We start from the raw sequence: 26730 nt of genomic DNA, 5'->3' as shown, positions 1-26730 counted from the left end.
GGTTATCCTTTTACATTACTTTCTATTTCAACTTTAACCATAAAGTGGACCGTCTGATAGAGATTTTAATTGGCCATTGTTCTAGGAGACGGCGGACGAGTGTCCGAGTGGTGCAGATATTGAAAATTCTAATGGATTAGCAAATTCAACAATCACAGGTAGTACAACTATTAATCCACAATCTTCTCAGCGTCAGAAACTATCAAGGGAATTTTCGCCACCATCAATAACAACAATAACAACAACAACAACAACAACAACAACGGCATCAATCACGAGTAATGCAAATCCGATGACTGTCAAAGATCTCATGTGTGGTGTAATCGAAATGCAATTAAAACGTCCAGCTGGTGGTCCTTCGATACCGGTTAGCTCTGGCACTCCGACAATATCTTCAATTCTCAAGACAGATCACAGGAATGACATAACTTTTGTACGCGAATTTGCGCAATCTTCTTCCATGCCGCCGAATAGAGATTCGAATTTGGCCACACTCTCTGTTGTTTCTGGACCACACCATAGCCACAGATCAGCTCCACATCCTCAACAACTAACCCAAATACAAGCAACAATAACTCCTTGTCCACCAACAGGTGACGACGCGAGTAATCAGCAAGCTCAATTAACATCAGATTCTTTACCTAAAGAAGGTTTGGTCGTAATGCAAGTGCAACAAGCATTGCGAGAAACAGAAGGCACTTTAGATCTTAGTGTCAAAAAACCAAAGCAACAACTTTCAACTCATCATTATCAACAACAACAACAACAACAACAACAACAACAACAAGAATATAATCACAGTCTCCAATCATCAGAAAACAAGACGTCGATTATTAGTGTTTTTCGATCAGAACCACCATCACCATCTGCTGCATATTATCATACTCATGGACACAGTGATCAAGGTCGAAGTGTTAAAAGTCCTCTTGTTCACTATATTTCATCACCTCGCCCTCCAGCTTCAATTACACCTAAAATGAACAAAATTAATGTTCCACCCTCGCATCCTAAACTATCTCCTAAGTTGAGTAGTATTGTACCGAATCACAAAAGTGGATCCATAACTCATGGAACACCAGTATCTGGGGTGAGATATGAAGGTCTTTTGAGTCAAATGACACCACCTGGAAATGCAAGTGGAACTGGAGGTTCAACGCTACCGCTTAAAGAAAGTGGTTCCATCATTCAAGGTACACCAATTCATTCTTATCCAGTTGATAAAAGATCTTATGAGTATCATCGTTCAATGAGAAACTCACAGGCATCAAATGCACCGCTTGCTGGTCAGAGTCAGGGTGTTGTTGTTACTCATAGTAACTATAATTCCTATGCTCCAAGACCCTCACCGAGTTACACAATAGAACAACAGCTCTCGTCACGTCAAATTATTATGAATGATTACATAACTAGTCAACAGATGCATCATCGTGGACGTTCTACAACAAATCATGAAAGCTCTAGTAAAAATGAAACACCATCACCTTCAACGATATACTATACCACCACCCCACCACCACCACAACAACAACAACAACAACAACAACAACAACAACAACAACAACAACAACAACAACAACAACAACAACAACAACAACAACAACAACAACAACAACAACAACAACAACAACAACAACAACAACAGCAACAACAACTACAACAACCAATAATTGTTCAAACCCCAACATCTCAGAGTCAATCTCATACAGCACCACGACAGGGTGTCATTCAGAGGCATAATCCTCAAAAGCAAATTAATTACTCTCCGACACCACCTAATCTCGATAATTGTGCGTTTACGAATTTAGTCGATGTTGCTGCACAACTGCCAAGCTTACCAGTACCCCAACCGCGTAGTCACTCTCCTTCCGGTGGTAGCCATGAAGGTCTCGGCAAAACAATGGCAGATCGTCTTCTAGCAGACCGATATGTTGATAACAATCGTGCTTTGCGTGAACAAGAAATTCGTTTACAACAGGAACAACAGCACCGTCTAGCAATACAACATGCAATGGCTCAACAGCAACATCACCAACAGCAGCAAGAACGTGATCGAGAGCGAGAAAAAGATTCGGCACATTTGCGTGACAAGGATGAACACAGAATAACACGTGAAAAGGATTTGCAACATATAGATCAGCAGCGCTTTTTGAAGGATAAAGAGCGTGAACTAATAAATCGCGATCAACATATATTGTCAGTTCAAATCAGAGAAAAAGAGGAAAATAGACTGCCAATTGCACGCGAAAATGATATACAGCTCAAAATTGCATCGTTAACTGCAGCACAGCGTGAAAAAGAGCATCAGGATCATCGATTGACGCTACAGAAAGAAAAAGAACTTCAACATCAGCGTGAACAAATTGGAGTCGAGCATCAGCGTGAAAAACAAGAACATCTTATGGCTGCACAGCGGGAACGTGATTTGGGTAGTCATCATCATCATAATCATCATCTTCTTCAACAACAACAACAACAACAACAACAACAACAACAACAACAACAACAACAACAACAACAACAACAACAACAACAACAACAACAACAACAACAACAACAACAACAACAACAACAACAACAACAACAACAACAACAACAACAACAACAACAACAACAACAACAACAACAACAACAACAACAACAACAACAACAACAACAACAACAACAACAACAACAACAACAACAACAACAACAGCAACAACAACAACAACTACAACAACGACAACAACAACATAATTTAGGACAGCAGCAAAATATGGAAGCTGATAGACATCAATCGAGCATGGTGCATATCTACCGAGATCAGCAGCATCATCATGACAGTGAGACGCAATCGAGACTCATTGGTACGGGCTTAAACCAGTCATCAAGAACATCTCAACCACATCAACAACAAACCTCTTCGCAACAAGTCACTCAACAGCCATCATCACGGCCAAGTCAGGTATCTTCTAATCAACAACCGACTGGCCAAGACGCCTCATCTACGCTGACAGCTGCCAGCCTCATCGATGCAATCATCACTCATCAGATTAATCAGAGTTTCAAGAGTGGTACGAGTACGCCGCTAGCAAATAGTCACACAAGACCAGGTGATCGTCTCTTCCAAGGCTTTCAACGTGAGAATCTGAATGAGCTGAATGGCGTGGTACACAGTTCGGCTAGCGAAGGAAACAGTGCAGTTCTAGGAGTGGGAGAAATTGTCCGAGAGGGAGAAAAAGCAACAGGCATTAGTGAACGTAATGATCATATTGGAACCAAAGACTATGGACCATCGCATCATAGTTCTTACAGATCATCATACCCAGGGTAAATGTTATAGAATTATTTTTTTAAATGATAAATTAGTACTTATATTTTTTTTCAATGTTTGTATTATTTTTATCAGTTATGCAATGGCGGAAGATCAATGGAAACGATCTGAGGGCATTGAGGTAGATTCTACCAAGTCAAACGATGAGCGTCAGATCATCCGTGTTTCGCAAGTGCCGCATCATCATCATCATCATCAACAACAACAACAACAACAACAACAACAACAACAACAACAACAACAACAACAACAACAACAATCTCAATCCTCATTGCAAACACACCAAACATCGACGAAGCAACTTCACGCAATCGAACCGGTGTTGCCACCTGATACTAACCCTAGCCATTATACACGGCGATTTTACGAAAACACGACGGCTACAACTACAACAACTTCAAGTAGCACGCCCTCAAAGTCTAACCTCTCGCCTTTTGATTATGTCAAGAACAAAATTGTTGAGGTCATGCGAACATCGGAAGATGATAAATCAGTGGCTTCCGATGACAAAGGCAATGTCAGTAATGGAAATGTTCAGGCCGACAAAGACAAGTCTGCTGAAAGTCCCACTGGGGACATGGTCATCGACGAAAATCCGAGTCAGTCTCAGCCACCACCATCATCTTCGACCACATCAAACTTTTATCCTTTCAATGCTCTCGGAGTTTCTACGGGACTACCTTCAGCTACAACACAACAACCAACAGGAAGCTCTAGTTCCTCAATTTCTATCAAATCCGAAAAAACTGAGCCGGCACCATTACTATCAGCGCAGTATGAACCGCTCTCTGATGAAGATTGATTTAAACTTCATCATATCCTGATCTCGGCTTCATGAAGTCCTTTGTTACAATGTGTTATTATAATTATGATTTGCTTGCAAAAACTTACATATGATAAGAAAAAAATGGTTTTTATGTTACAACGTCAGCTTTCCTTAGATGTGTTATCTTTATAGAGATGATATGAAAGCTTATTTTATTTTAGATTAAAAAAAATACAAAGAATAACAAGTTTATTATTATTATTATATATGTATAATAATCGAAACCATTCCTTCCTTATCGGTGAATAATTTTTTTTTTTAAATCGAATTATAATAAATAAATCTACTGAGGCTGTTAGAAAAAGTTCACAACCTTATAATGCTTAGAAAAGAAAAAGAAATATAAAAATAAACATCGCACGTATGAGGATTAATTACGTATTGAACTTCTAAACGTTTTGCGCTACGATGAATATCTTTGTGGAACATTTGCAAAAAGATATCAATAGTGGTGATATGAAAATTGAATAGCTATTTACTAGGAACGAAAAACGACTGCTGAACAACAAGAAAACATGTAAAAAAAAATAAAACAAAAAAAGAAAAAAAACAACGTTGTTATATGTTGATATAAAACATCAAATAATAATAATATTCAAAATAATGTTAATAGCAAAAAAATAAATACAAAATATACCATTAGGAAAATCAGTAGAAGTAAGAATACGACAAAAAATAATCGGTACTATTGTGTATATGTTGATAATTTTTTTTCTCTCTTTAGTTTAAACTTTACTTGTGAAAAAAGGTTAACCACTTTCAATATTGAATCGCTGTATATAGTATGTATCTAATATTAAATTTGAATACATGCAGACAATTATATTATACTAATAATAAGTGATTTAAGAATAAATTAGATTGCAATTAAAAAATGAAACATTAATAAAATCATAGACTATATAAGTCAATTTTATTCAAGATAAATTCCAAATAAACGACAAGCAAAGCTAAATGATAATTAAAAGAAAATTGAAACGAAAAATGTAAAAATGCTAACTGAAATGTTATATGAAAATGTTTAAATATGAATTTGATTTTATTTTATTTGAAAATACAAGTTCTGATGTTTTTTTTTTGCATCAGAAAACATAATAATAATAATTTACATAAATCATTAAAGATCCTTGTTTATGTATTTTTTTGAATAGAAATTAGTGGATATAACTTTATGATGGAAAATAATTAATATTTTAGTAACTAATATGCATTCCATTTTCTGCATTGATACATCTCAATATCAAAAACTTTTCAAGATCAATGACCCCTCCAATATGCCCATTTCTTGCTCAAGTTTATACAGTTTCTTAATTCTTTGAAATTATATTCCATTATTTATCTGTAAACAAACAACTCCAAAAAAAAGCAATTTTTCAATTACCATCTGATCAATCAATGTTCGTGAGATTATTGCCAAATTAATGAAGAAATTTATTAATAACTAAAAAAAAAAAAAGAATACGAGAAAAAAATCAGATGATTAATTTAATTAAATTAAGCATATTAACATAGATAGAGATGATGCCAAAAACTGAACAAATACCAGTTGAATGTAGCCTGTTGTTGGCATCCACGGTTGAAGCCAGCCCGTTCGGGTTATATTGATATTAAACAACCGTATTGATTGGTGTTTGTTTATTTTTATTATTATTGTTATTTGTAATTGTCAAGATGAATGGTGATATATTAGTTGAAAACACGAATTATAATAATTATAATAATAATTCGTGTTTTTTTCAATTTTCAAAAATTAATATCTCGGCCGGGCTAAAACTAATTTGATTGAGATTTTAAAATTAACTTGATATAATAAAATTAAAAGTATTAAACAAACACCAATCAATTTTGAGTTGTTTTAATTATCAATTTTTACCTGGCTTACCTGTGGACGGGGGCAAAAAAAAATTGCTTGGCATTAGGTGAACCGTGTTCTGGGTCTCAAGAACTACCATTTAACAGGTATTTGTTCAATTCGGTTCTGTTTACGTTTTTTGGCATCATCTTACGGACTATTAGATATAAATTAAAACTGTGAATTAATTTTAAAAAATTCTAATACCTTGAATCACTAAATAATATTAGTCACGATCTTAAGTAAAAATAAAAAAAAAAGGCTGTATAGTAAACCTAATAATAATAGCGATAGTCTTGAATAAAATAACAGATATCTATTATATTATAGTGAAAATCGATAAAAAAAAGGTATTGTCAAAAACATTTAAATGTAAATTGTTATTTTTGTTTGAATAAAATCAACTCCGTTATAAAAGTATTCGTTCAATGATTGAGCTCAAAAAAACAAACTTTATCAGCTTGTAGCTCTAGCATAAATCATACGCTCTCTTGCAATTTTAAATTGTTTCAATGCACTCTCGATATTATTTATTAATATACCAGCGTTAAATTGATCAAAGGTTTCTCGAGTGACATCTTGACTCCTGGAAAAGTGTCGACACTGCTGAATTACATTTATGTTAACTTCGATTGTTCCACTAGACATGATCTGCAGGTGTGTTTTGTCTAATATTGAATTTCCATATTCCTCAGGTATACCAATGTACGTCAAATCCTCCAACTCAGCTATTCCTCCAGTGAAAAAACGACGAAGTTTACTCGAAAAGTTTGCTACTGGCCGCCACGTTTGTAGTTTTAGCAAACAATTACCTGACATTTGAAATAGTCGAAGGGAGACATAGCCTTCGATTCTGTATCTGCGAATAAGGAAAAAAACAAATTTTTAAAACAACCGTATGATAAATCTTTTTTAAATAACAAAATGACTCAACCTGGTCCAGCTGTCGAATGAGGCTGCAGCGATGAGTAATTGTGGCCAAGTTATATCTGTATTATCATTTTTCAAATAGTCTAAGTTCAAATCTAAGGTCATATCTATTACATAGCTGAAATTAGCCGTACCATTAGACATACGACAACGTTGACTTCTGCCTGATAATCGCCCGGGCTGATTTGTGGTCCAGTACTTTGGCAAATCAATCAGGTATGACAGATACATGGCGTCATACGAAAATCCATAGACTTTTGTAAAATCAATTGTTAAATATAATCGAAGAATATTGCATAGTGGTTGTTTGATTTCAGGATAAATTTTAGTAGCTTTTATAACATTTTTTTTTTTAATTTTCTGTAAATGATAAATATGAACATAAATTAAAATGTTTCCAGTTAAAAATATCATAATTTTAAGTATAGAAAATAATGTTTTTAGTGAAAAACAATAAAAAATTTAATTCAGTGAGAAACTCAATAAAGTGAGCCTTTATAAGACGGCTGGGATGAGTCATATTATGGATAGTCATATTATTTACGAAAAAAGAAAAAATAGTAATTACATTAATTGTAATTACACACGGTAAAAAAATATTTCTCGAGAATTTCATGCCAGAAAATTTCCTGAAAATGTATTTTCGAGATGATGACAAATTCTGAATTAATTTGTCGACTCAATAAAACTATTATTTCCCGAGGGGGAAGTAACTTGTGTAATCTGGTGTACATCAGGAGAAGAATCTTCAATAATCTCTTGTACTCTTACAGAAATGATTACGGAAAAAAGTAAGTAATCTTGTGTAATCTTCAATAATCTCAAGTAATCTTCTTGAAATCTTTGAATTTTAAATGTAATCATAAAATATTACTGGGAATCTTTGTGATGACCAAAAAAAAGTAATCTTGTCTAATTATAAGGAATATTGCATCTGTAATCTGGTGTACATTAAATTTTAGAGTGACTTCCCTCTCGTTATTACCATATTCATTTTTTATTTTTTTTAATTATTTTTTTGTTTATAAAAAATATTTTCTTTTTTCAAATATTGATAAAAAAGAAATATCACTATCATATGCCAAAAAAAAAATAAATATGACAATCATCTTGCTTTTTAAGGGGACCTTTTTAAATCACTTCCCGCTATATTGAAATGTGCGTGTATGCTGTAAAGCGTGTGTATGGTAGAGCAATGAAAGAACGGTGTATCGACTATCGAGCAAATGATTCAGTCGGTTCTCAATCGTCGTAATAAAAAGAACGCATACTGCGTCTTATGTATCTGCACTTTACTCAATATAATGGTTTAATTGTAATACTAGTTTAATCTTGAAAAATGATCATATCAGTTTATTAACTCCAAGAACAATGTAATTAATGGCAAGTAGTGATAAAAAATAAAACCATGGAATCAGTAATGTTTCCGATAAGAATCGTGCGACAAATATCTGAAATTTCTTATGTTGGGTAAGTGACTCAGTGTTCTTTTGTTTTTAATGTTTGGAATGCTTCAGTAAATCGATCAAATTCGCAGCTTATCCGAAGACAAAAATTTTTTAGTTATTTTAATTTTAACGTTAAATATACCTACATGACGCAAAAACTTCTTCTGTGTTTGAATTTCCTGGGGTATTTGTCCACACGATACATGCTCAATCCAGTAATCAAAATTCATAAAAGTTTTATCAATTGTGTAGGGCTTATTGAAACTTAAGTCCGGATCTATAGTTAATATTTTTCGGGTTTTGTCAAATGTCACTGTGCACAAAAGTACTTCTGAATCCTCCATATCATGGAAAGCTTCATCTTTGGATGTCAAATCAACCATAACATACATAACAACTCTATTTTTGTAGAGATAATGGTTTCTACGAATCCATGTGTCATATGGACTCTCACTGATCATTCTTTTGTTGTATCGCTCAGTAAAAGGTTTCATGTTTTGCATAATAGAAGGAAGCGCCAATTCATTTTTTAATGACAAAAATGATTGAAAACCTTCTTTGGTCACGGGGTTTTTATTTTTATAAAACATATAATCATTTTGCGTGTAAGTGTACAGCCGAGAGCCTTTAGTTATATTTTTACTAATAATTTCTTCATGATATTTTTTCTGCACATCATTGATACAATTACTTATATCGTGATATAATTTTATTTCATAAGGACTAAATATTTTTTCCTGCCAAGAAATTATTGTATCTTCACATTCTACGAAATTCGAGTCTCTTGTTTCACCTTCAAACAATTCAGCAAGAAGTGATTTCTGCTGCAAGATTTTGACCCTAAAAATAAAAAAAAATAAAATACTGTTGAATCTTACGATAAATAAAAATGGTAGTCTTTTGGACAAAATTTATAGAAAAAGTATTGAGAATTCAATCACCACATACTTTATGAAACCACAAATTACATCTAGTATATCTTAGTATACCCGCCCAATATTAATATTTTTTGAGAATCGAACTAATTAAATTTTGTGTGGTTCGTATTATTTTTTACCCAAAAAAGATGCGAATTCCATACCTTAATTTAAAATTAGCAATCGACTGATCGACACGATAGTCCGCTGATATATTTATTTTACCCATAGTCCTAACTACATATAGTAATTATGTCTATCAGAAAACATTATATTTGTGACCGTTTGCATAGTCGAAAGTTTACTTAGCAATAGTTTCGGTTACTTAGCAACGAAGTTTTTATTTTTTAGTGTTTACAAGGGAGCGTTCGTGAACATTAGTTTGCGGTGTTGGGGTGCGCTCCGTGGCTATACCCATCCCGTACGAACTCCAAAATAGCGACAAAAACAATGAAAAATATAATAATGTTAAAAGTTACTATGATATATCACTATAGCCAGAGAGAAGGCCAGAGATTTAAAAAAATTGAAAATATAAAGGGTGCATTCCTTTAATAAAAAATTTTTTTTCGTTTTGCAATTTCGCCCTGTCATACCGACTAAAAACTAGAAACAGAAACAACGACAAAAGTGATAAATTTCTCTATGCAATATTCCAGGCTTTACAGTTTACGATAATGTGTGGTACGACCTATGTGACAATAACAAACAATCACAACAAGTCAATTTTCTATCTATATTTCAGCAGTCCGATTCACAGGGCAAATTCTTTACAATTTAGGGCTTTTTTTTGCCGCTGATGGCGCTTGTAAATTTTTTTTTATATAGATTTTACATACAAAAGCGCAGTGGAAGAAAAAAATATAATGTAAATAGTGGACTGCAGTTTGATTGAGTTTGATATAAACATTGAACAGTTATCCATCTAATAATTGGAAGCCAAAAAAAATAATGTCATGTGCCAGTACTGCCACTACAAGAAACAGCTTTTTCCTATAAAATTTTGGCCGGTATTACAGGGCGAAATCGCAAAACGAAAAAAAATTTTTTATTAAAGGAATGCACCCAAAGTATTATCTTTTTTTTCAAGTGTAAGTCGACAAAGTTTTTATTCAGTTATTTCAAATTTATAAAATAAATTTGTTATTGGGTGCATTTCTTTAATAAAATTTTTTTTTCGAAATAGCATTTTCTTATAAAACTTTGGTCGGTATTACAGGGCGAAATTGCAGAGCGAAAAAAAAATTTTCATTAGAAGAATGCACCCATTGTTAAATTTTATCTGATTGTTTGTAAACAAAAAAAATCAGGTCGACCACAACAAAATATCAAAGGATTTCCAAACTTCGCCATTTTGAAATTCGTACGGAATGGGTAGCCACCAAGAAGACTAGACCTCTAGTCTCTAGTCTTCTTGGTATCAATCCTATAATTATTCATTCCTAACTAGGGGTGCGTGCCGTGGCTACGGCACATTTTGTAGCTCATGAAAATATCTTCATAGTATATTTCGTTACAAGTGCTCACTCAGAGAGTGTGCTCTCAACGAATTTGGAGAGGAAAGCACGAGCCTTGGCGAGTGTTTCCCCTCCAAATGAGTTGTGAGCATATATTTAATACTACTATATTGCGCATAGGGTATGATTTTGTGCGGATTCATTACGGTGCAGACAATCTCTCTGTCGCAGTCATACGCCTCGACAAAAATTTTTTGCGCATGTCCGAATAATCCGTTTGGTTCACACGTATACACAATAGGTGCTTTCTTTTGGGTGTTTATTTTTTTTCCTGTTTATTTTTACGCATGCGCAGTTGAATGCGCAGTCAGCAAAAAGTCAGTTTGCAACAGCGTAGGACATGAGAGGCTGGATCAGCCATGTTTCAATTTTTATTTTTTAAGAATTATTTGTTCGACGCCACTGTACTCTTCTCATGTTTGTATAATATGCGCATGTGCATGATCATGCGCATTGAAGTGAAAAAATATAAATACACAAAAGAAAGCACCTATTAAATTTGTGTGCGTTGTAGAATGTTTCCGAGCTCCTACTCGAATAATAATTCGGACATGCGCAAAAGATTTTTGTTGAGCAGTATGACTGCGACAGAGAGATTGTCTGCACCGTAATGAATGCGCACAGCCCACTTATGGGAAAGCATAGGCAATGCGCAATATAGTAGTATTAAATATATGGTTGTGAGCAGGCTCTCTGATTGGGCACATGTAACGAACTATATATTTTATGTTACTAGGGACAGTGGTAATAATGTGTGAATTTTTAAAAAGCGCACTACCCCTCTTACCCTTTGGAAAGTCACACATTATTCCCACTGCCCTTGTAACATAAAATAATTACCGTACATTTTTTGTACCGTTTTTTTTTTTTTGACACTCTGTTTGTAAAAGACGCCATTACGCACCAATTATAGTGCGTAAAGAAATACTTTTACGCACGATTTTTTAACAAGAAAAAGTATCTCCTTACGCACTATATTGGTGCAAAATGGCGTCCATATTACAAACCTCGTGTCAAAAAATATTGTACCTATATAACTCGTACGTGAAGAAGGTGATCCTCCACGACTTTGAAAGTGTCATACTCGTCACCAGGTCGTTTTCGACTCGCCTTCGGCTCGTTCTCGACACCTTCAAAATCGTGCAAGAATCACCTACTTCACGTACTAGTTATATAATATACTATTTTCATCTCAAAAAAAGCTTAAAAATCATGACTTGCAATTTAAGTGGTAAACATATTTTATAATATATAACATTGAAATTTTTTTGTCGAAGTAAGGGATACCAATCTGACGTAGCCAGGGTAGGCATCTGGATTATCGGCTCGCGGCGGATGTCTACCAAATCAACACTGACATTCAGACAAAAATAGATGTCACTACCGAGACTACTCACAAACCGGTGGTCTAAATTAGCGTGGTCGATAAAACCCCTCAGACCAAGGGTGCGTTCCAAAACCTCCGTTCGGTTCGGTATATCGGTATATAATTTTTCTGTCATTTTCTCCTACAATATTCTTAAGTAACTTTATCAGCTATTATCAAAATTAATTTTTCTCTATTATCTATGATATTTATATTTTTATTTAAAACAAAAGTATATTCATCATACAGCTGCTCAACTGTTTAGAAATTGTGAGCGCGCCTTGGAGACCACTCGGCTATGAGCGTTCCAAAGCGCTTGATCAGAACGCCCGAACGCGACAGTCGGACAGCCGGCGCAGACGCTCCTTGGAGACCGTACCTTTAGGGATCTGACTAGAGTGGGTATAAGCTTATACCCACTCTAGATCTGACCTATTCACCATGGCATCTGGTGGCGCACAGTGAACTATTTCCAGACCATTGAAACTACATTGAAAAATTTTATATGGTATAGTTTGTTGACTATAGGTGTGTTCGTTCACTATTCACACCGAGCGTATGCACGGAGCGTATGCAAGGAAGCGCTAGAGTTTTACGGTCATTTGAAGAAACTTTAGTAACTAAAATTTACTAAAACATTCGTTATTTTCAGTCATTGTGTTTATTTTGTTAATTTAATAATTTTTTCTCAGACGCAAGAAGAAATTACCAATTAATAATAATAAAAGAAAGCAAAAGAACTGGAAAAAACGAATAGCAAAACAAATTTAGTTACAGTTTACGTTTGACTGCAACTTCCTTCTTGCATACGCTCCGTGCATACGCTCGGTGTGAAAAGTGAACGAACACAAACGAACACACCTGATAGCATACTATAGGGGACGTTCCAAAAATCACTCGGAAACCCGGACCGGCGCAGAAGATGAAAAAATATAGTGATAAAATAAACTTAAAAGTAACTAGAGGTTACTGTAGATATTGTAAGCAACAAAAACAGCCATATTGCATATGTCATTTACTTTTGTTACTTATTACAGTTGTGAAAAAAATTTTTTATAATTATTATTAATAATTAAACAATAATAATTTATTGTTTTGTGCCTATAAAAATACATGAACAAAAAATCATGTCTACCACAACAAAATATCAAAAATTTTCTATGATCACAATCTTAACCTTCCGGGTTTCCGAATGATTTTTGGAACGTCCTCATAGTAAAATGGTCTGCAGTCCAATTCACAGAGCATTACAATTTAGGGCTTTTTTAGAGCTTTTGTATCAGCACCCGTATTCTGGGGAGCGTTCGATAGCGGAAAAACAACTTGATAAATCAAAAACTCACTATGAGAAAATCCCATGTAAATATTTGAAATTATAATGTAGCAGTGCTGACAGTGGCCAATCGCTGTAAGCAGTCGGCAAAAAAAGAAACTAAATACACACACCCGAGTATATCCCATTAACATTAAATTTTATTGTTTATTAAAAAAATGTTATTAACTATTGAGTATATACTTTCATGTGCACGAAAAACGAATTCCTCACGAAATTCCCTTGAAGAAAATCGTATTATATATGCGAAACATATTACGAGTATTGGTGTAAAAATTGATTCAAGTGATGAGTATCATGCAGTATCATGTGTTTGCCACTTGATATATTATCAAAATGTGATTTTACTTTGACAGGTTGTTGTTTGTCTAACCTCAAAAATGCATAGAAACTCAGATCTCTATTTCTCCTGGAATTACTGTTGCACCCAGAAACGTAAAGTCTTGTTTTTTATTTTTTTTAATCAATTTTGCGGAAAATTTTGTACCAGACCTTTTAAACAATTTGTAAAAATATTATTCGTTTATTAATTTAGCATATATACTGTGTATACCACATATGAATGGGTGTATGAAATAGTTTCCAGAAATTTACCACCAGACGTCGTGGTGAATTGTGCGTTTCCCAATACCCACTCTAATAGAAAAGCTTCACAAACGCCACCATCGGAAAAAAAAGGCCCTAATGAGAACATCCTCTGAATACGGGTGCTGGCTGGTTATTTGCATACCAAGGCTCGTATGCCAAGATGAGGTAGCTCTTATCAAGCAATTCATTGGCCGAGCTTCGGTAAATTATTGGGTGGCCAAGCTGAGAATCCTGAGAATATACAATTGAGCCAAGAGTTGGCACATTAAAGACTGGCTAACGTATGACTTGACATTTGTCGATTGTTCTTTGGGTTACCAAAACTAATTATTTATCATTCTTTCGACATACATAAATATATTAAGAGCCACTGTTATGTATTCAATATTGAAAGGTTCTTTGTTCAATAATATATAACAGCTACGTATTTTTTTTTATTTCTGGGTATATGAAACAAATAAAATTTATATATCGGCTAAGTGTCGGTTAATTCTTGGATTGCCATGATTATAATAAATATTCAAGTATAACAAATTTTCGTCACCTTTAATTGTTACTGCTGTGGTTAAGTAAGTAAGGCTCTGGTTATCAGGTCAAATGATTTATAATAAATTTTGTAAATGTATCTAAGAGGAGGGGTTAACAAAATAAATTAATTTGTAGTCTACATTAATTTTTTTGCAATATTTTCCATAACAAATTAAAATCTTATTGGCAAATGGCTAAGAAATTAATTCAGAGTGCATATTAATTTATTCGGTTTTATCTTTTTTTTTTACCAATTTGTCAATAGTTTTTTTAATTTTATGGCAAATAAATAAATTAGTAATTTTTATAAAAATCTTGAGAGCTGTATAATGCTCTATTTAGTGTTTGCCAGAGTACGTTTGTGTTATGCGCATTGTAAAAAAAAAAGCGATACAAGTCGCGCACGTTACCAGGGTACAACTAGCGCCCCTCAATTATGCGGCGAAGTCTTCTCTGGCTGTAAAGTCTGGAATTTTTTTTTTTTTTTCAAAAAATGAATTGAATGTTTTTGGTCCCATCCAGCCTATCCCCCACTACAGGGAGTTGACTCTCCTGGTCTCTAGTCTTCTTGGACGCATAGAAGGACGTCGGAGTTAACTTGATGAAACTTAGAAAAAATAAGAAACCCTGTGGTCTAGTGGTCAAGGCGTTTGCCGGAAAAGCAAAATAACCGGGTTCGATTCCCGGTGGGGGAACTTCGTTATTTTTTCTAAGTTTCTGGTTTTTTTCAAAAAATGAATTGACGAATAGAAGGACGTCGGAGTTAACTTGATGAAACTTGAGGCTTGTGGCCACCAGCATAGTTTTTCGACCAAGTTCTATGCTATAGCGATATGGCCGAAATATATCACATATAACGGCTATAGGGCGGCGTTTTAATCGTTTTTTGAAATTGTTTCAGCTGTACCAACTTGCTTATAAACACATAAAAAATAAATAAAAATATAACCTTTCTTATTTGTTGACAATTTGATATTTTGACAGTCAATCATTATACATATGTACTATACATGTGTAAATATAAACAAACAAATTTATTAAAAACGCTAACCATTGTTGTTGTATTTTTTTAATGTTGGCTGTATCCAAAAAAACTAGTGTGAAGTTAGCGGTTCTATGCTGAAATGTTGCGTGCAGCATTTTTTCAACATAGTCCTCAGCGGCCATTTTCTAGTAAATTTTTAGTGAGATATAGTGACACAAGTGCTATGGCATAAAACTTGGTCGAAAAACTATGCTAGTGGCCACATGCCTTTAGAAAAAATAAGAAGCCCTGTGGTCTAGTGGTCAAGGCGTTTGCCCGGAAAGCAAAAGACCCGGGTTCGATTCCCGGCGGGGAAACTTCGTTATTTTTTCTTAGTTTCTGGTTTTTTTTTCAATTTAGAGGTGAGAGAGAGAATTTTATAGAGAATTTTATCACTTTTGTCGTTGTTTCTGTTTCTAGTTTTTAGTCGGTATTACAGGGCAAAATTCACAGGGCATTACAATTTAGAGCTTTTTTTCACCACTCACAGCGCTTGAGAAGCGGTTGTATGTAAAATCTATATAAAAAAAATTTTTACAAGCGCTATCAGCGTCAAAAAAAAGCCCTAAATTGTAAAAAATTTGTCTCGTGAATTGGACTGTTAAATACTGCAGTCCAATTCACAGGACATTACAATTTAGGGCTTTTTTCCTCCACTGGCGGTGCTTGTGGAGCTCTTGTATGTGAAATCTATATAAAAAAAATTTTATAAGTGCCATCACCGGCAAAAAAAAGCCCTAAATTGTAAAAAATTTGCCCTGTGAATTGGACTGCGGGTGCAGCACTTCAATTCAGCAGTCGAATTCACAGGGCAAAATAAATTTTATACTTTAGGGCTTTTTTTTTCCGATGGTGGCGCTTGAAAAACTTCTTGTCAAACCTCTATGCTAAATGTAATTCATGACTAGAGAGCTCATTTTTTCTGTGTTACGTTGGAGTTGACATCGATCATATACACCATATACGACCATTTATAAACAACAAAGATGTGCTTAATCTGTCATTGCACTTGGTTTATCATGTGTTTGCTATTGTTGGAGCCCACTTGAATAATGTAGATGAACGAGGAAAAGAAAATAAACATAGAATATTACGTATTTATAATATGAGAGAAATAATATGATTAGTAAAGTATCCAATCCATTTGATACGTTAGATGACAGAACTTTATTTAAATTATGTTAGGGAACTTACAATTTTTAAAATAATGCAATGAAACAAATGATAAATTGTCTTTCTACAAAAGAAAAAAAATTAATAAATATATTAATATAATGATAGATTACTAAAACAAGTTTTTTTTCGAAGTTCATATTAATATTGCCTTATCTTATACTATTTTATCATTTTTTCCGAATTTTATTTTCGAGCTTGAGTCAGTATGGCTCTAATCGCTCCAATTATTCACAATAGACATACATATGTCATAACTCATAATCATATACATATGATCGATGTGAACTCCAACGTAACCATGGAGGTGAATAAGGAGTGTATGCTTTGCTTTTTTACTGTGTTAAAGCCACTGAAATATAATAAAACTGGAAGGTGAACTCCTATGCTTTGCCAATGCACGGAGTGTCGCCAGAGATAGCAATATATTGGTTGGCAATTTGGCATTCCCTCTCACTCACGCATGCGCACATTAAATCTTGTACAGTCAACGTCAAAACAAACTAGTACTACACAGTATAAAAGTTACATTATATTTCAGTAGTCTCAATCAATTATAGTTGACGTGACTGTACCGACAAGGACAACAGGCCAACCATTGAGTTTCTCTCTCGGCGACACGAAGTTCGGTTTCCAGTTTTATTATATTTCAGTAGGTGCTTTCTTTTGTGTATTTATTTTTTTTCACGTTAATGCGCATGATCATGCACATGCGTATGTCATGCAAACTTGAAGAGAGAACAGTGGCGTCGAACAAATAATTTTTGAAAAATAAGAATTAAAACATGGCTGATCCAGCCCCTCATGCCCTACGCTGTTGTAAACTGACTTTTTGCTGACTGCGCATTTAACTGAACTAATTTACACAAAAGAAAGCACCTAGTGGTTAAAGCGTAGGCTGTCACTGGGTGCGTTCCGTGGCTATCCAGTCCGTACGAACTTCAAAATGGCGACGAAAAAAATGAAAATCCTAATAATGTTAAAAGTTACTATGATATATCACTATAGCCAGAGAGAAGACCAGAGATTTATAAAAATTTAAAATATTAAGTATTACTATTTTTTTTAAGTTTAAGTTGGCAAAGTTTCCATTTAGTTATTTCAAATCTGTCGAATAAATTGGCTAACGTCAAATTTGATCAGATTATTTTCAAATGAAAAAAATCAGGTCTACCACAACAAAGGATCAAAATATTTCCAAACTCCGCCATTTTGAAGTTCGTACGGACTGGATAGCCACGGAACGCACCCCGGGTGCAGAGATAGCAATATATTGGTGAATTTCCTTCTCACTCACGCATGCGCACATTAAATCTTGTACAGCAGTCTAATTCACAGGGCAAATTTTTTAAGATTTAGGGTTTTTTTTTGCCGCTGATGGCACTTGTAAAATTTTTTTTATATATATTTCACATACAAAAGCTTCACAAGCGTCGCCAGTGGAGGAAAAAAGCCCTAAATTGTAATGCCCTGTGGATTGGACTGCGGTCAACGTCAAAACAAACTAGTACTACACGATATAAAAGTTACACTGTATTTCAGTAGTCTCAACCAATTTTAATTGACGTGAGTGTACTGACAAAGACAAGAATTCACCAATTTCGTTTCTATCTCGGCGACACTTGACGAAAGAGTTCGGCTTTTAGTTTTATTTCAGTGGCGGCAATGCACAGCTATTTTTTTTAAATAAAAAAAATCAGATCTACCACAACAAATGATTAAAAGATTTCCAAACTCCGCCATTTTGAAGTTCGTACGGACTGGATAGCCATGGAACGCACCCATTAAAGCCTAAATTTCGGAGTAAGTCAGTTCAAAAAACTACCAGCTGCAGCGCTGACATCAGCCCTTGACCAAAAAAAAAGACAGAACAAAATATTTTTATTCACTCTAGCCTGCACAATTATGTTTAAATATCTTCTTGGACCATTCCATGGTAGAAATACTTCTACCATGGACCATTCCGGTGCATGCAGTGAACACTGAAATATAATAAAACTGGAAGCCGAACTTAGCGTCGCCGAGAGAGAAGTTCAATGGATGGGCTTTTGTCCTTGTCGGTACAGTCACGTCAACTAAAGTTGGTTGAGACTGTACTGAAATATAATGTTACTTTTATATCGTGTAGTACTAGTTTGTTTTGACGTTGACTGTACAAGATTTAATGTGCGCATGCGTGAGTGAGAGGGAAAGCTATCTAATATATTGCTATCTCTAGCGACACTCCGTGCATTGGCTAAACATAGAAGTTCACCTTCCAGTTTTATTATATTTCAGTGGTCAGAGTATGTTTGTATTGTGCCCATTGTAAAAAAAGCGATACAAGTCGCGCACGTTACCGGGGTGCTACTAGCGCCCCTCAATTATGCGGCGACCACATAGCGATACGGTTTTTTGAGGCAAGTTCGTCCTCCTGCACACGCATTCACGGGGCAAAATTGTTTTCATTAGGGCTTTTTTTTCCGCTGATGGCGCTTGACAAAATTTTTTTTATATAGATTTCACATAGAAAAGCTTCACAAACGCCACCATCGGAAAAAAAACGCTCTAATGAGAACATCCTCTGCACCCGTATTCACAGGGCATTACAATTTAGGGCTTTTTTCATCCACCGGTGGCGCTTGTGGAGCTTTTATATGTAAAATCTATATAAAAAAAATTTTATAAGCGCCATCAGTGGCAAAAAGAAGCCCTAAATTGTATAAAATTTGCCCTGAGAATACGGGTGCTGAATACGGGTGCTGTCATGAGGTGTGTTCGTTCACTTTTCATACCGAGCGTATGCACGGAGCGTATGCAAGGAAGCGCTAGCGTTTTGCGGTCATTTGAAGAAACTTTAGCAACTGAAATTTAGTATTTATTTATTGCTATTCGTTTTTTCCAGTTCTTTCGCTCTCTGTCATTATTATTAATTGGTAATTTGTTCTTGCGTCTGAGAAAAAATTATTAAATTAACAAAATAAACACAATGACTGAAAATAACGAATGTTTCAGTAAATTTTAGTTACTAAAGTTTCTTCAAATGACCGCAAAACTCTAGCGCTTCCTTGCATACGCAGCGAAATTGAAAGCTATAGAAAAAATGGCTAAGGAAAGGATGTTGCTTACCAATTAATTTTTGAAGAATCAATTTAGCTAAAAAATTTAACTGGCAAGCCACATCCTTTCTTTAGCCATTTGTTAATAGCTTTTTATTTATTTAAACAAATTATAAGCTGTAAAAAAAATGGCTAAGGGAAGGATGTTCTTTACTTATTCATTTTTAAAAAATTAATTTAGCTAAAGAAATTAAGTGGCAAGCCACAAAATTTACAAAAATAAAAGAAGGGTTGCCTACGCTATAGAAATTTTGCATCGGGCCCTCTATACTCTATAGGACGAGGTACATATTCTGCACGCCATTTTAATTTCAATAATTAGAGGTATTCAAGAGTCTATCATAGTAGCGTAAATGATAAATTCTATATTATATTTATTAAAAAAAAAAATTATAATAAAAAAAAAAATTTTAAAATTGTGAACAAGTCTCAAAAATCAGGACATTTGACAAATCAGGACCGTATCAGGACAAGCCAAACAAAATCAGGACATGTCCTGCTAAATCAGGACGCATGGTAACCTTAGCAGTGTTGCCGGATCGCAATTCTCTCATGTCCTCTCGTTGCGAGAAAGACGAAAATTTCAAAATTTAACATTAAATATCTTTAAAAATCAACGCCAGAAAAAATTCAAATTTTTTTATCGTATTCGTCTTGTCGAGCACTACAATTTGATAGTAATTAGAAAATTTTTTAGTGAAAAACGAACTCGTTAAAAATAAAAATGTACGGTATATCAACTTATAGTCCTATCCTCGCGTATAAAAGTTGTCAACTTTGACATTAATTATCTCAAAAAAACAACGTCAGAAAAAATTGAAAAAAATTGAGAGTATAGATATTTATTTCATTTGAAAAATAAGCCAAAAAAAAAAAAAAATTGAGTGACGATTTAATTATTTATAAGCAACCTTAATATTGCATAACTTTTTTGTTTATAATAAAAAAAAAAAATTACGAGTATAATAAAAAAAAAGCAATTCGTAAAGAATATAAAAAAATTTTTACTAAACCAGTTTCCCAAAAAAAAAGCGTCAAAAAAGTGGAAAAAATTTTTGTGAATCGACCACTCAAAAGGTCGCCTTTTCGCCACAAAAATCGAAGACTTTATGCGCGCGCGATACAAATTTGTTAAGAAAATTTTCAAGTTTTTTTTAAATTTTTCAAAAGTTATCATATTTATTCAACTAGATTTGGTATTTTTTATAATGATTTACATACATCAATAATAAAAATTAATTATTTATATTAAATAAATGAATCCAAGTATAATAAATACAACACAACCTCTGTTGTTTGTGGCATCAAAAAAAACAACAACAATAAAAATATTATAATTTATTTGTGAAACTGTCTTGGTTTTTTTATTTTTTATAAACATGCTCACATATATTTATTAGTATTTACAACAATATAAAAAATAGTTGTCAAAACAGTATGTTAGAGAGAGAGGATCTTATAATAGAGATTGCGTGTTAGAAAGAAAAGCAAAACAGCTCGATGGCGCGTTGTTGATTGGTTGAAAAAATAAGGCTGCGCAGAACGCGACGAAAAAAGCATGGACTACTGCCATACCTGTAGTACTTCTACCATGGGGTGCTGTATTTCTAGTCTTCTTGGTGAAATCTATATAAAAAAAATTTTGACAAGCGCCATCAGCGGAAAAAAAAGCCCTAAATTAGTGTTGGGTAGGTAAGATACCATGTAAGATACTGTATCTTACATCATTGATTTCATACATCGAGGTATCTTACACTGCGTTCCCAGCGCCTCCTATGATTTTTTAGTGGAATTCATGCCACAATTTTTTTTTTATTCGATAAATACATGTCATTAATTTATTAAATAAATAAAAATTCCAAGAACAAGCAGTAACTAAGGAAAAGATGGAGCTAAGGAATTACAGTTGCTGCAGTGGGTATAAGGAATTCTTTTTTGAGCAACTGTAATTCCTTAGCCACGCATCTTTTCCTTAGCTACTGCTTTTCCTTGGACATTTTTATTTATTTTATGCATAAACTACATGTAAATTTATTTTTTAAAAATACAAATGTCCAAGGAAAAGCAGTAGCTAAGGAAAAGATGTAGCTAAGGAATTAAGGTTGCCAAAGAATTATGTTTCAAGGAAATAATGTTGCTTAAAATATAATTCTTCGGCAACCTTAATTCCTTAGCTACATCTTTTCTTTAGCTATTGCTGTTCCTTGAACATTTTTATTTATTTCAAATAATATTACATGTATATTATTTATTTGATAAATAAAACTGTCCAAGGAAAAGCAGTAGCTAAGGAAAAGATGTAGCTAAGGAATTACAGTTGCCAAAAAAATTCTGTTTCAAGCTACATTACTTTCTTAAAACATAATTGTTTGGCAACATTAATTTCCGAGCTACATCTTTTCTTAGCCACTGCTTCTCCTTGATATCTTATATATTTATTTAACAATCAAAATACATGTACCAACATATATCGAGCAATGACAGCTAATTGTCGAGTCGACAGTCGGTAAGAATGTTCAAAAATAGCGTCTCAAGTATCTTACAGTATCTTACTGTAAGTGTAAGAAACCTCAAAACTCGACCATTTACCCATCACTGCCCTAAATTGTAAAAAATTTGCCCTGCAGTCCAATTCACAGGGCAAATTTTTTACAATTTAGGGCTTTTTTTTGCCGGTGATGGCGCTTGTCAAATTTTTTTTATATAGATTTCACATACAAAAGCTCCACAAACGCTGCCAGTGGAGGTAAAAAGCCCTAAATTGTAATGCCCTGTGAATTCACAGGACAAATTTTTTACAATTTAGGGCTTTTTTTTGCCGGTGATGTCGCTTGTAAAATTTTTTTTATATAGATTTCACATACAAAAGCTCCACAAACGCTGCCAGTGGAGGTAAAAAGCCCTAAATTGTAATGCCCTGTGAATTGGAGTGCTGGACCAAGAATAGCACTCCAGACTGCCGTTCGGATTACCCCTACTACAGGGAGTTGACGCTCCCGCTATGTATTCTTCTTGACTAACCTGTTCAATCAATTCTAACCAATCAAATGAAATATAACAGGATAAGCTCACAAAAAAATACCTGTATGGTAGTATAGCACGACTTTACATGAAAAATTTCATAAAGCGGACATATACTTAAGCTAGGCTAGGCTTATTTAATTGATTTAATTTATAACTTATTCAATAGGTATATTTTTTTTCAAGTTCAACTCGATATTATATAAACTGTTTCGTTTTTTATTAGGAATTTCAAACTGATAAGAATGGCCAGTGGACATGACATAGATGCCCACGTTACAATTCCACTTCAATTTAACGATTCTGTAAGTGAAACCGTTTCTCCGTAAATAATTCCGCATTCTGGCTATTATTGTTGCTAATATTATTTATCTATATTCAAATTGCAGCATTGGAAAAGTATCTTTGAAAAATATGACTTAGATAGCGATGGCAGAATATCTTATCACGAATTGAAGGCAATGGTCCACGGCACTACGTATAATGACGATATTCCCAAAAGAGTTGTAAGGCTCATAATGCAAAAAGCCGATTTAAATGATTCTGGATATTTGGAGTATCCAGAATTTATAGCTATGATCCACAGGAAAGACATGCAAGGTGTATTTGGACATTTTTTAACGCGTTATGTTCATAGAATGGTACCACAAAGACCGTGTCTAGCCACGCAATCTTCATCAGCTGATTTTACTGATGGGCAGTATGAAGAAGAATACAGCTGTAGGCCTCCTGCAATCGCCATGATCCTCATCTCTATTATTGAAATTGCTTTATTTATGTATGACGTTTTTGAGAATAAGCCCTCACCAGTTCAAGGAACAATTGCCCAATTGCTAATTTATTATCCCACTAAGAAAAATGAAATCTGGAGATATGTGACATACATGTTTGTTCACATAGGGTATGTTTTAATTGTTTAATTTCCTCAATATATCGTACTAATTATTAATTATTATTATTTTGAATAGGCCCCTACACTTGATGGTAAACTTAATTGTGCAAGTCATGCTAGGAATACCGCTTGAAATGGTCCACAAATGGTGGCGTGTTCTTGTCATCTACTTTGCTGGTGTTGTGGCTGGTTCACTTGGAACCTCAGTCTCAGATCCACATACTGCTCTTGCTGGCGCATCTGGTGGCGTTTACGCTCTTATAACTGCTCATGTTGCTACCATCATTATGAATTGGCGTCAAATGGAATTTGCGCTGCTTCAACTCTGTGTTTTTATTGTAATAACAGTTTTTGATGTTGGCCAAGCTATTTACAATCGCTATGTTTTTAAAAAAGAGGATCAAATTGGTTATGTTGCACACCTTGCTGGCGCCATTGCCGGTCTTCTTGTTGGTATTAATGTATTACGTAATCTTGAAGTCCAGACTTGGGAAAAGTTTTTATGGTGGGCATCTATATTCATTTACACAATACTTATGACGATTGCAATTTTATATAACGTTTTTTACGAAAATAGTTATGGTTCTTTGATATGGTGAAGCTAATTCTTGTTCTAATCTTGAATAAGTTCTATTTTTAAAAAACTAATCGTGTAATAGATTCGTAAATATGAATTTATTTTTTTTTCACAATCATACATTAAAAAATTTTCACTATGCTCAGTATTTTTTAAAATAAATTGAAGTGAATAAATTGGATATGTCGCGATAATGTCCTGTTTTATTCGAAAATAAAGTATTTTTATATTTATATTTATTGATAATAATTTTGAAAAGTTTTACTTGTAAATTGATAAATAAATATTTGAACATTATATGAGTGGAACAAGATCTATGAATTTCAACAATGCGATTTTTTTTCTTGAAGTTTCCTGAGTAAAATCAGCGAAAGATAGTAATAATTGATGATTACTATTATTTCAGGAATTAAAAAATAATTAGGTGAAATTAATTAAAGCAATTTTAGAATTTATCAACATTAAATAATTTTATGAGGTCAGGTGAGCGGAAACTTACTCGAAACACAAAACTTTTGATAAAATCGATAGCAAACAATTAGCTCATTGTATCTATCTAGTTCTCATAATTTATGACCTTGTTTTTTTTAAATATTTACATATATTTGTAATGTTTGTCCGAGATCAACTTTTTTTTTAATTAAATAAATAAAAAATTTAAAATTAATTGCCTAATTAAAGTCATATGGCGCATGCGCGTAGATTTTTTTTTTCTATAAGGGTTCTGACTAGAGTGGGTATAAGCATATGCTTATACCCACTCTAGTTCTGACCTATTCGCCATGGCATCTGGTGGCGCATAGTGAACTATTTCCAAATGATTGAAATCACATTGAAAATTTTATATGGTATAGTTTGTTAACCATAGCATACTATAGTAAAATCGTTTGGAATCCGCCATATTGCCTCACAGATAAGCTTTTACACAATAAATGTGTGCGTGACCGGTCAAACCCCGCCCATAGGTCAGATCCCCTATAGTGTATCAATTGAGCTGACAGGTGTAAAACATGGCGGCGAATGTTTCTTTACAATAAAAATTTTTAACAAAAAAAACAACAAACAGCTTAAGGCCCCAGCAAACAATTAGTTGTAAAGTACCACTTACCAGTAAACACAAAGGAGTACCAGTATTGTACAACTAGTTATCGGTATTTTGTTATTAGGGCGGTATGTCAAAATATTGAAAAAAAAATCCCTCACAGATTTTCATTAAAGTACACGGAGAAAAAAAAACGACAAATATTGTTGAGAAAACAGGACAAAAATTGTCGTGCCGCACAACAAAGTAGAGGCGAAGTTGAAACTCTATAATATTTGTTCTGCCGGTAGTACAGTTTTTGTTCATCTGGCAGAGTAATAATTACCGTGCTGTTTAACAAAATTTGTCATGCTCCAAACAAAAATTAATAGACATACAACAAAATTTGTTATGCTCCAAACAAAAACTGTTGAACATACAACAATTTTTGTATTTAGTTTAATAATTTTTATTATTCCACATAACAAAAATTCTAAAACCATATTAAATTTTTTTTTTTTCAAAATTACGAAATAAATTTTCATTATGATAATTAAAAAGAAGAAGGAAAACAATTAAGGAACAAATTAATTCAAATTAATGCTTTGATTTATTTTTCATATTTATAATTATTAAAGATTAAAATAAAAAATCTCTGCATTAAAATGACAGATGCAGGTTATGTTTGTCATTTTCATATAATTTCATACTTTATTGTTGATGTGATTTGTTAAATATCAAGTTTGGTTATTTATCTAGTTGCTCACAAATATTTTAGTTTATAATTCAATGATTAAAATGTTATTAAAACTTGACATCTTGGGATTAATTAATTTATTTTTAAAACGTCAGTCACACCAAAGCTGATCTCAACTTAGACTGACTTAGAAAATTCCACACATTGCCATGTAGATATACCGAGGCACACGAACAAGACCGAGTCTTACCGATAACACCCGAAAATCAAATTGTTGTGCAGCACGGTAATATTTGCCTTGAAACCGGATAATATTTATTGAGCAGCCGAACAAATATTATTAAGCAACACAACAAATATTATTGGATGGTAAAAATTGTTGTGCAGCTAAATAAAATTTGTTCAACAATACAATAAAATTTGTTGTAGCACAACAAATTTTGTTTAACGATAGAACAATTTTTGTTGCAGCACAACAAAAAGCGACAGGATAGGATTTCGCCTCTAGTTTGTTGTGCTCTCACAACAATTTTTGTGGTTTTTTTTTCTCAGTGTAGGCTCATTTTTTTAGTGAAATAAAGAACTCCCGGGAAAAAAAAGTGATCTTTGAAG

General features: G+C 33.7%; 4 protein-coding genes across 19 annotated transcripts in view; 3 read left to right on the top strand and 1 right to left on the bottom strand.

The window, feature by feature from the left end:
- LOC122855023 overlaps positions 1–4921 on the top strand; it is a 90728-nt gene extending 85807 nt beyond the window's left edge. For 12 of the 13 annotated variants that reach the window (XM_044156123.1, XM_044156121.1, XM_044156120.1 and 9 more), the window contains 2 exons: positions 86–3306; positions 3386–4921. In XM_044156123.1, the coding sequence (XP_044012058.1) occupies positions 86–3306; positions 3386–4112 (3948 nt within the window). In that variant the 3' untranslated portion in view covers positions 4113–4921. The remainder of the gene's footprint in view (positions 1–85; positions 3307–3385) is intronic. The other variant, XM_044156125.1, reaches the window with a different exon arrangement.
- A 927-nt stretch (positions 4922–5848) lies between these two features.
- Positions 5849–9825, bottom strand: LOC122855029 (Meckel syndrome type 1 protein-like). 2 transcript variants are annotated; one of them, XM_044156142.1, is made up of 5 exons: positions 9448–9825; positions 8513–9206; positions 7053–7278; positions 6923–6977; positions 5849–6847 (listed from the first exon to the last, which is right to left on the bottom strand). In XM_044156142.1, the coding sequence occupies exons 1-5, from the start codon at positions 9510–9512 to the stop codon at positions 6445–6447; spliced, it is 1443 nt and encodes a 480-aa protein (XP_044012077.1). In that variant the 5' UTR covers positions 9513–9825; the 3' UTR covers positions 5849–6444. The 2 variants fall into 2 exon arrangements, with proteins under 2 accessions (XP_044012077.1, XP_044012076.1); XM_044156141.1 differs by having other exon boundaries at positions 6923–7278; positions 9448–9824.
- On the top strand, positions 8276–25067 carry LOC122855030 (rhomboid-related protein 3-like). 3 transcript variants are annotated; one of them, XM_044156143.1, is made up of 4 exons: positions 8276–8388; positions 23158–23236; positions 23321–23832; positions 23900–25067. In XM_044156143.1, exons 1-4 carry the CDS (start codon positions 8327–8329, stop codon positions 24420–24422), a joined length of 1176 nt encoding a protein of 391 aa, XP_044012078.1. In that variant the 5' UTR covers positions 8276–8326; the 3' UTR covers positions 24423–25067. The 3 variants fall into 3 exon arrangements, with proteins under 3 accessions (XP_044012078.1, XP_044012079.1, XP_044012080.1); XM_044156144.1 differs by lacking the exon at positions 8276–8388 and adding an exon at positions 22821–22999; XM_044156145.1 differs by lacking the exon at positions 8276–8388 and adding an exon at positions 22988–23100.
- Positions 8281–26730, top strand: part of LOC122855028 (mRNA (2'-O-methyladenosine-N(6)-)-methyltransferase-like) — a 42644-nt gene continuing 24194 nt past the window's right edge. Inside the window, exon 1 of the mRNA XM_044156140.1 lies at positions 8281–8388. The gene's annotated coding sequence lies outside the window, so the exon portion shown is untranslated. The remainder of the gene's footprint in view (positions 8389–26730) is intronic.

This window comes from Aphidius gifuensis, linkage group LG4 (genome assembly GCF_014905175.1).
Source record: "Aphidius gifuensis isolate YNYX2018 linkage group LG4, ASM1490517v1, whole genome shotgun sequence".
NCBI lineage: Eukaryota > Metazoa > Arthropoda > Insecta > Hymenoptera > Braconidae > Aphidius > Aphidius gifuensis.
The sequence above is the reverse complement of the archived record's forward strand: the minus strand, read 5'-3'. Positions and strand labels throughout refer to the sequence as shown.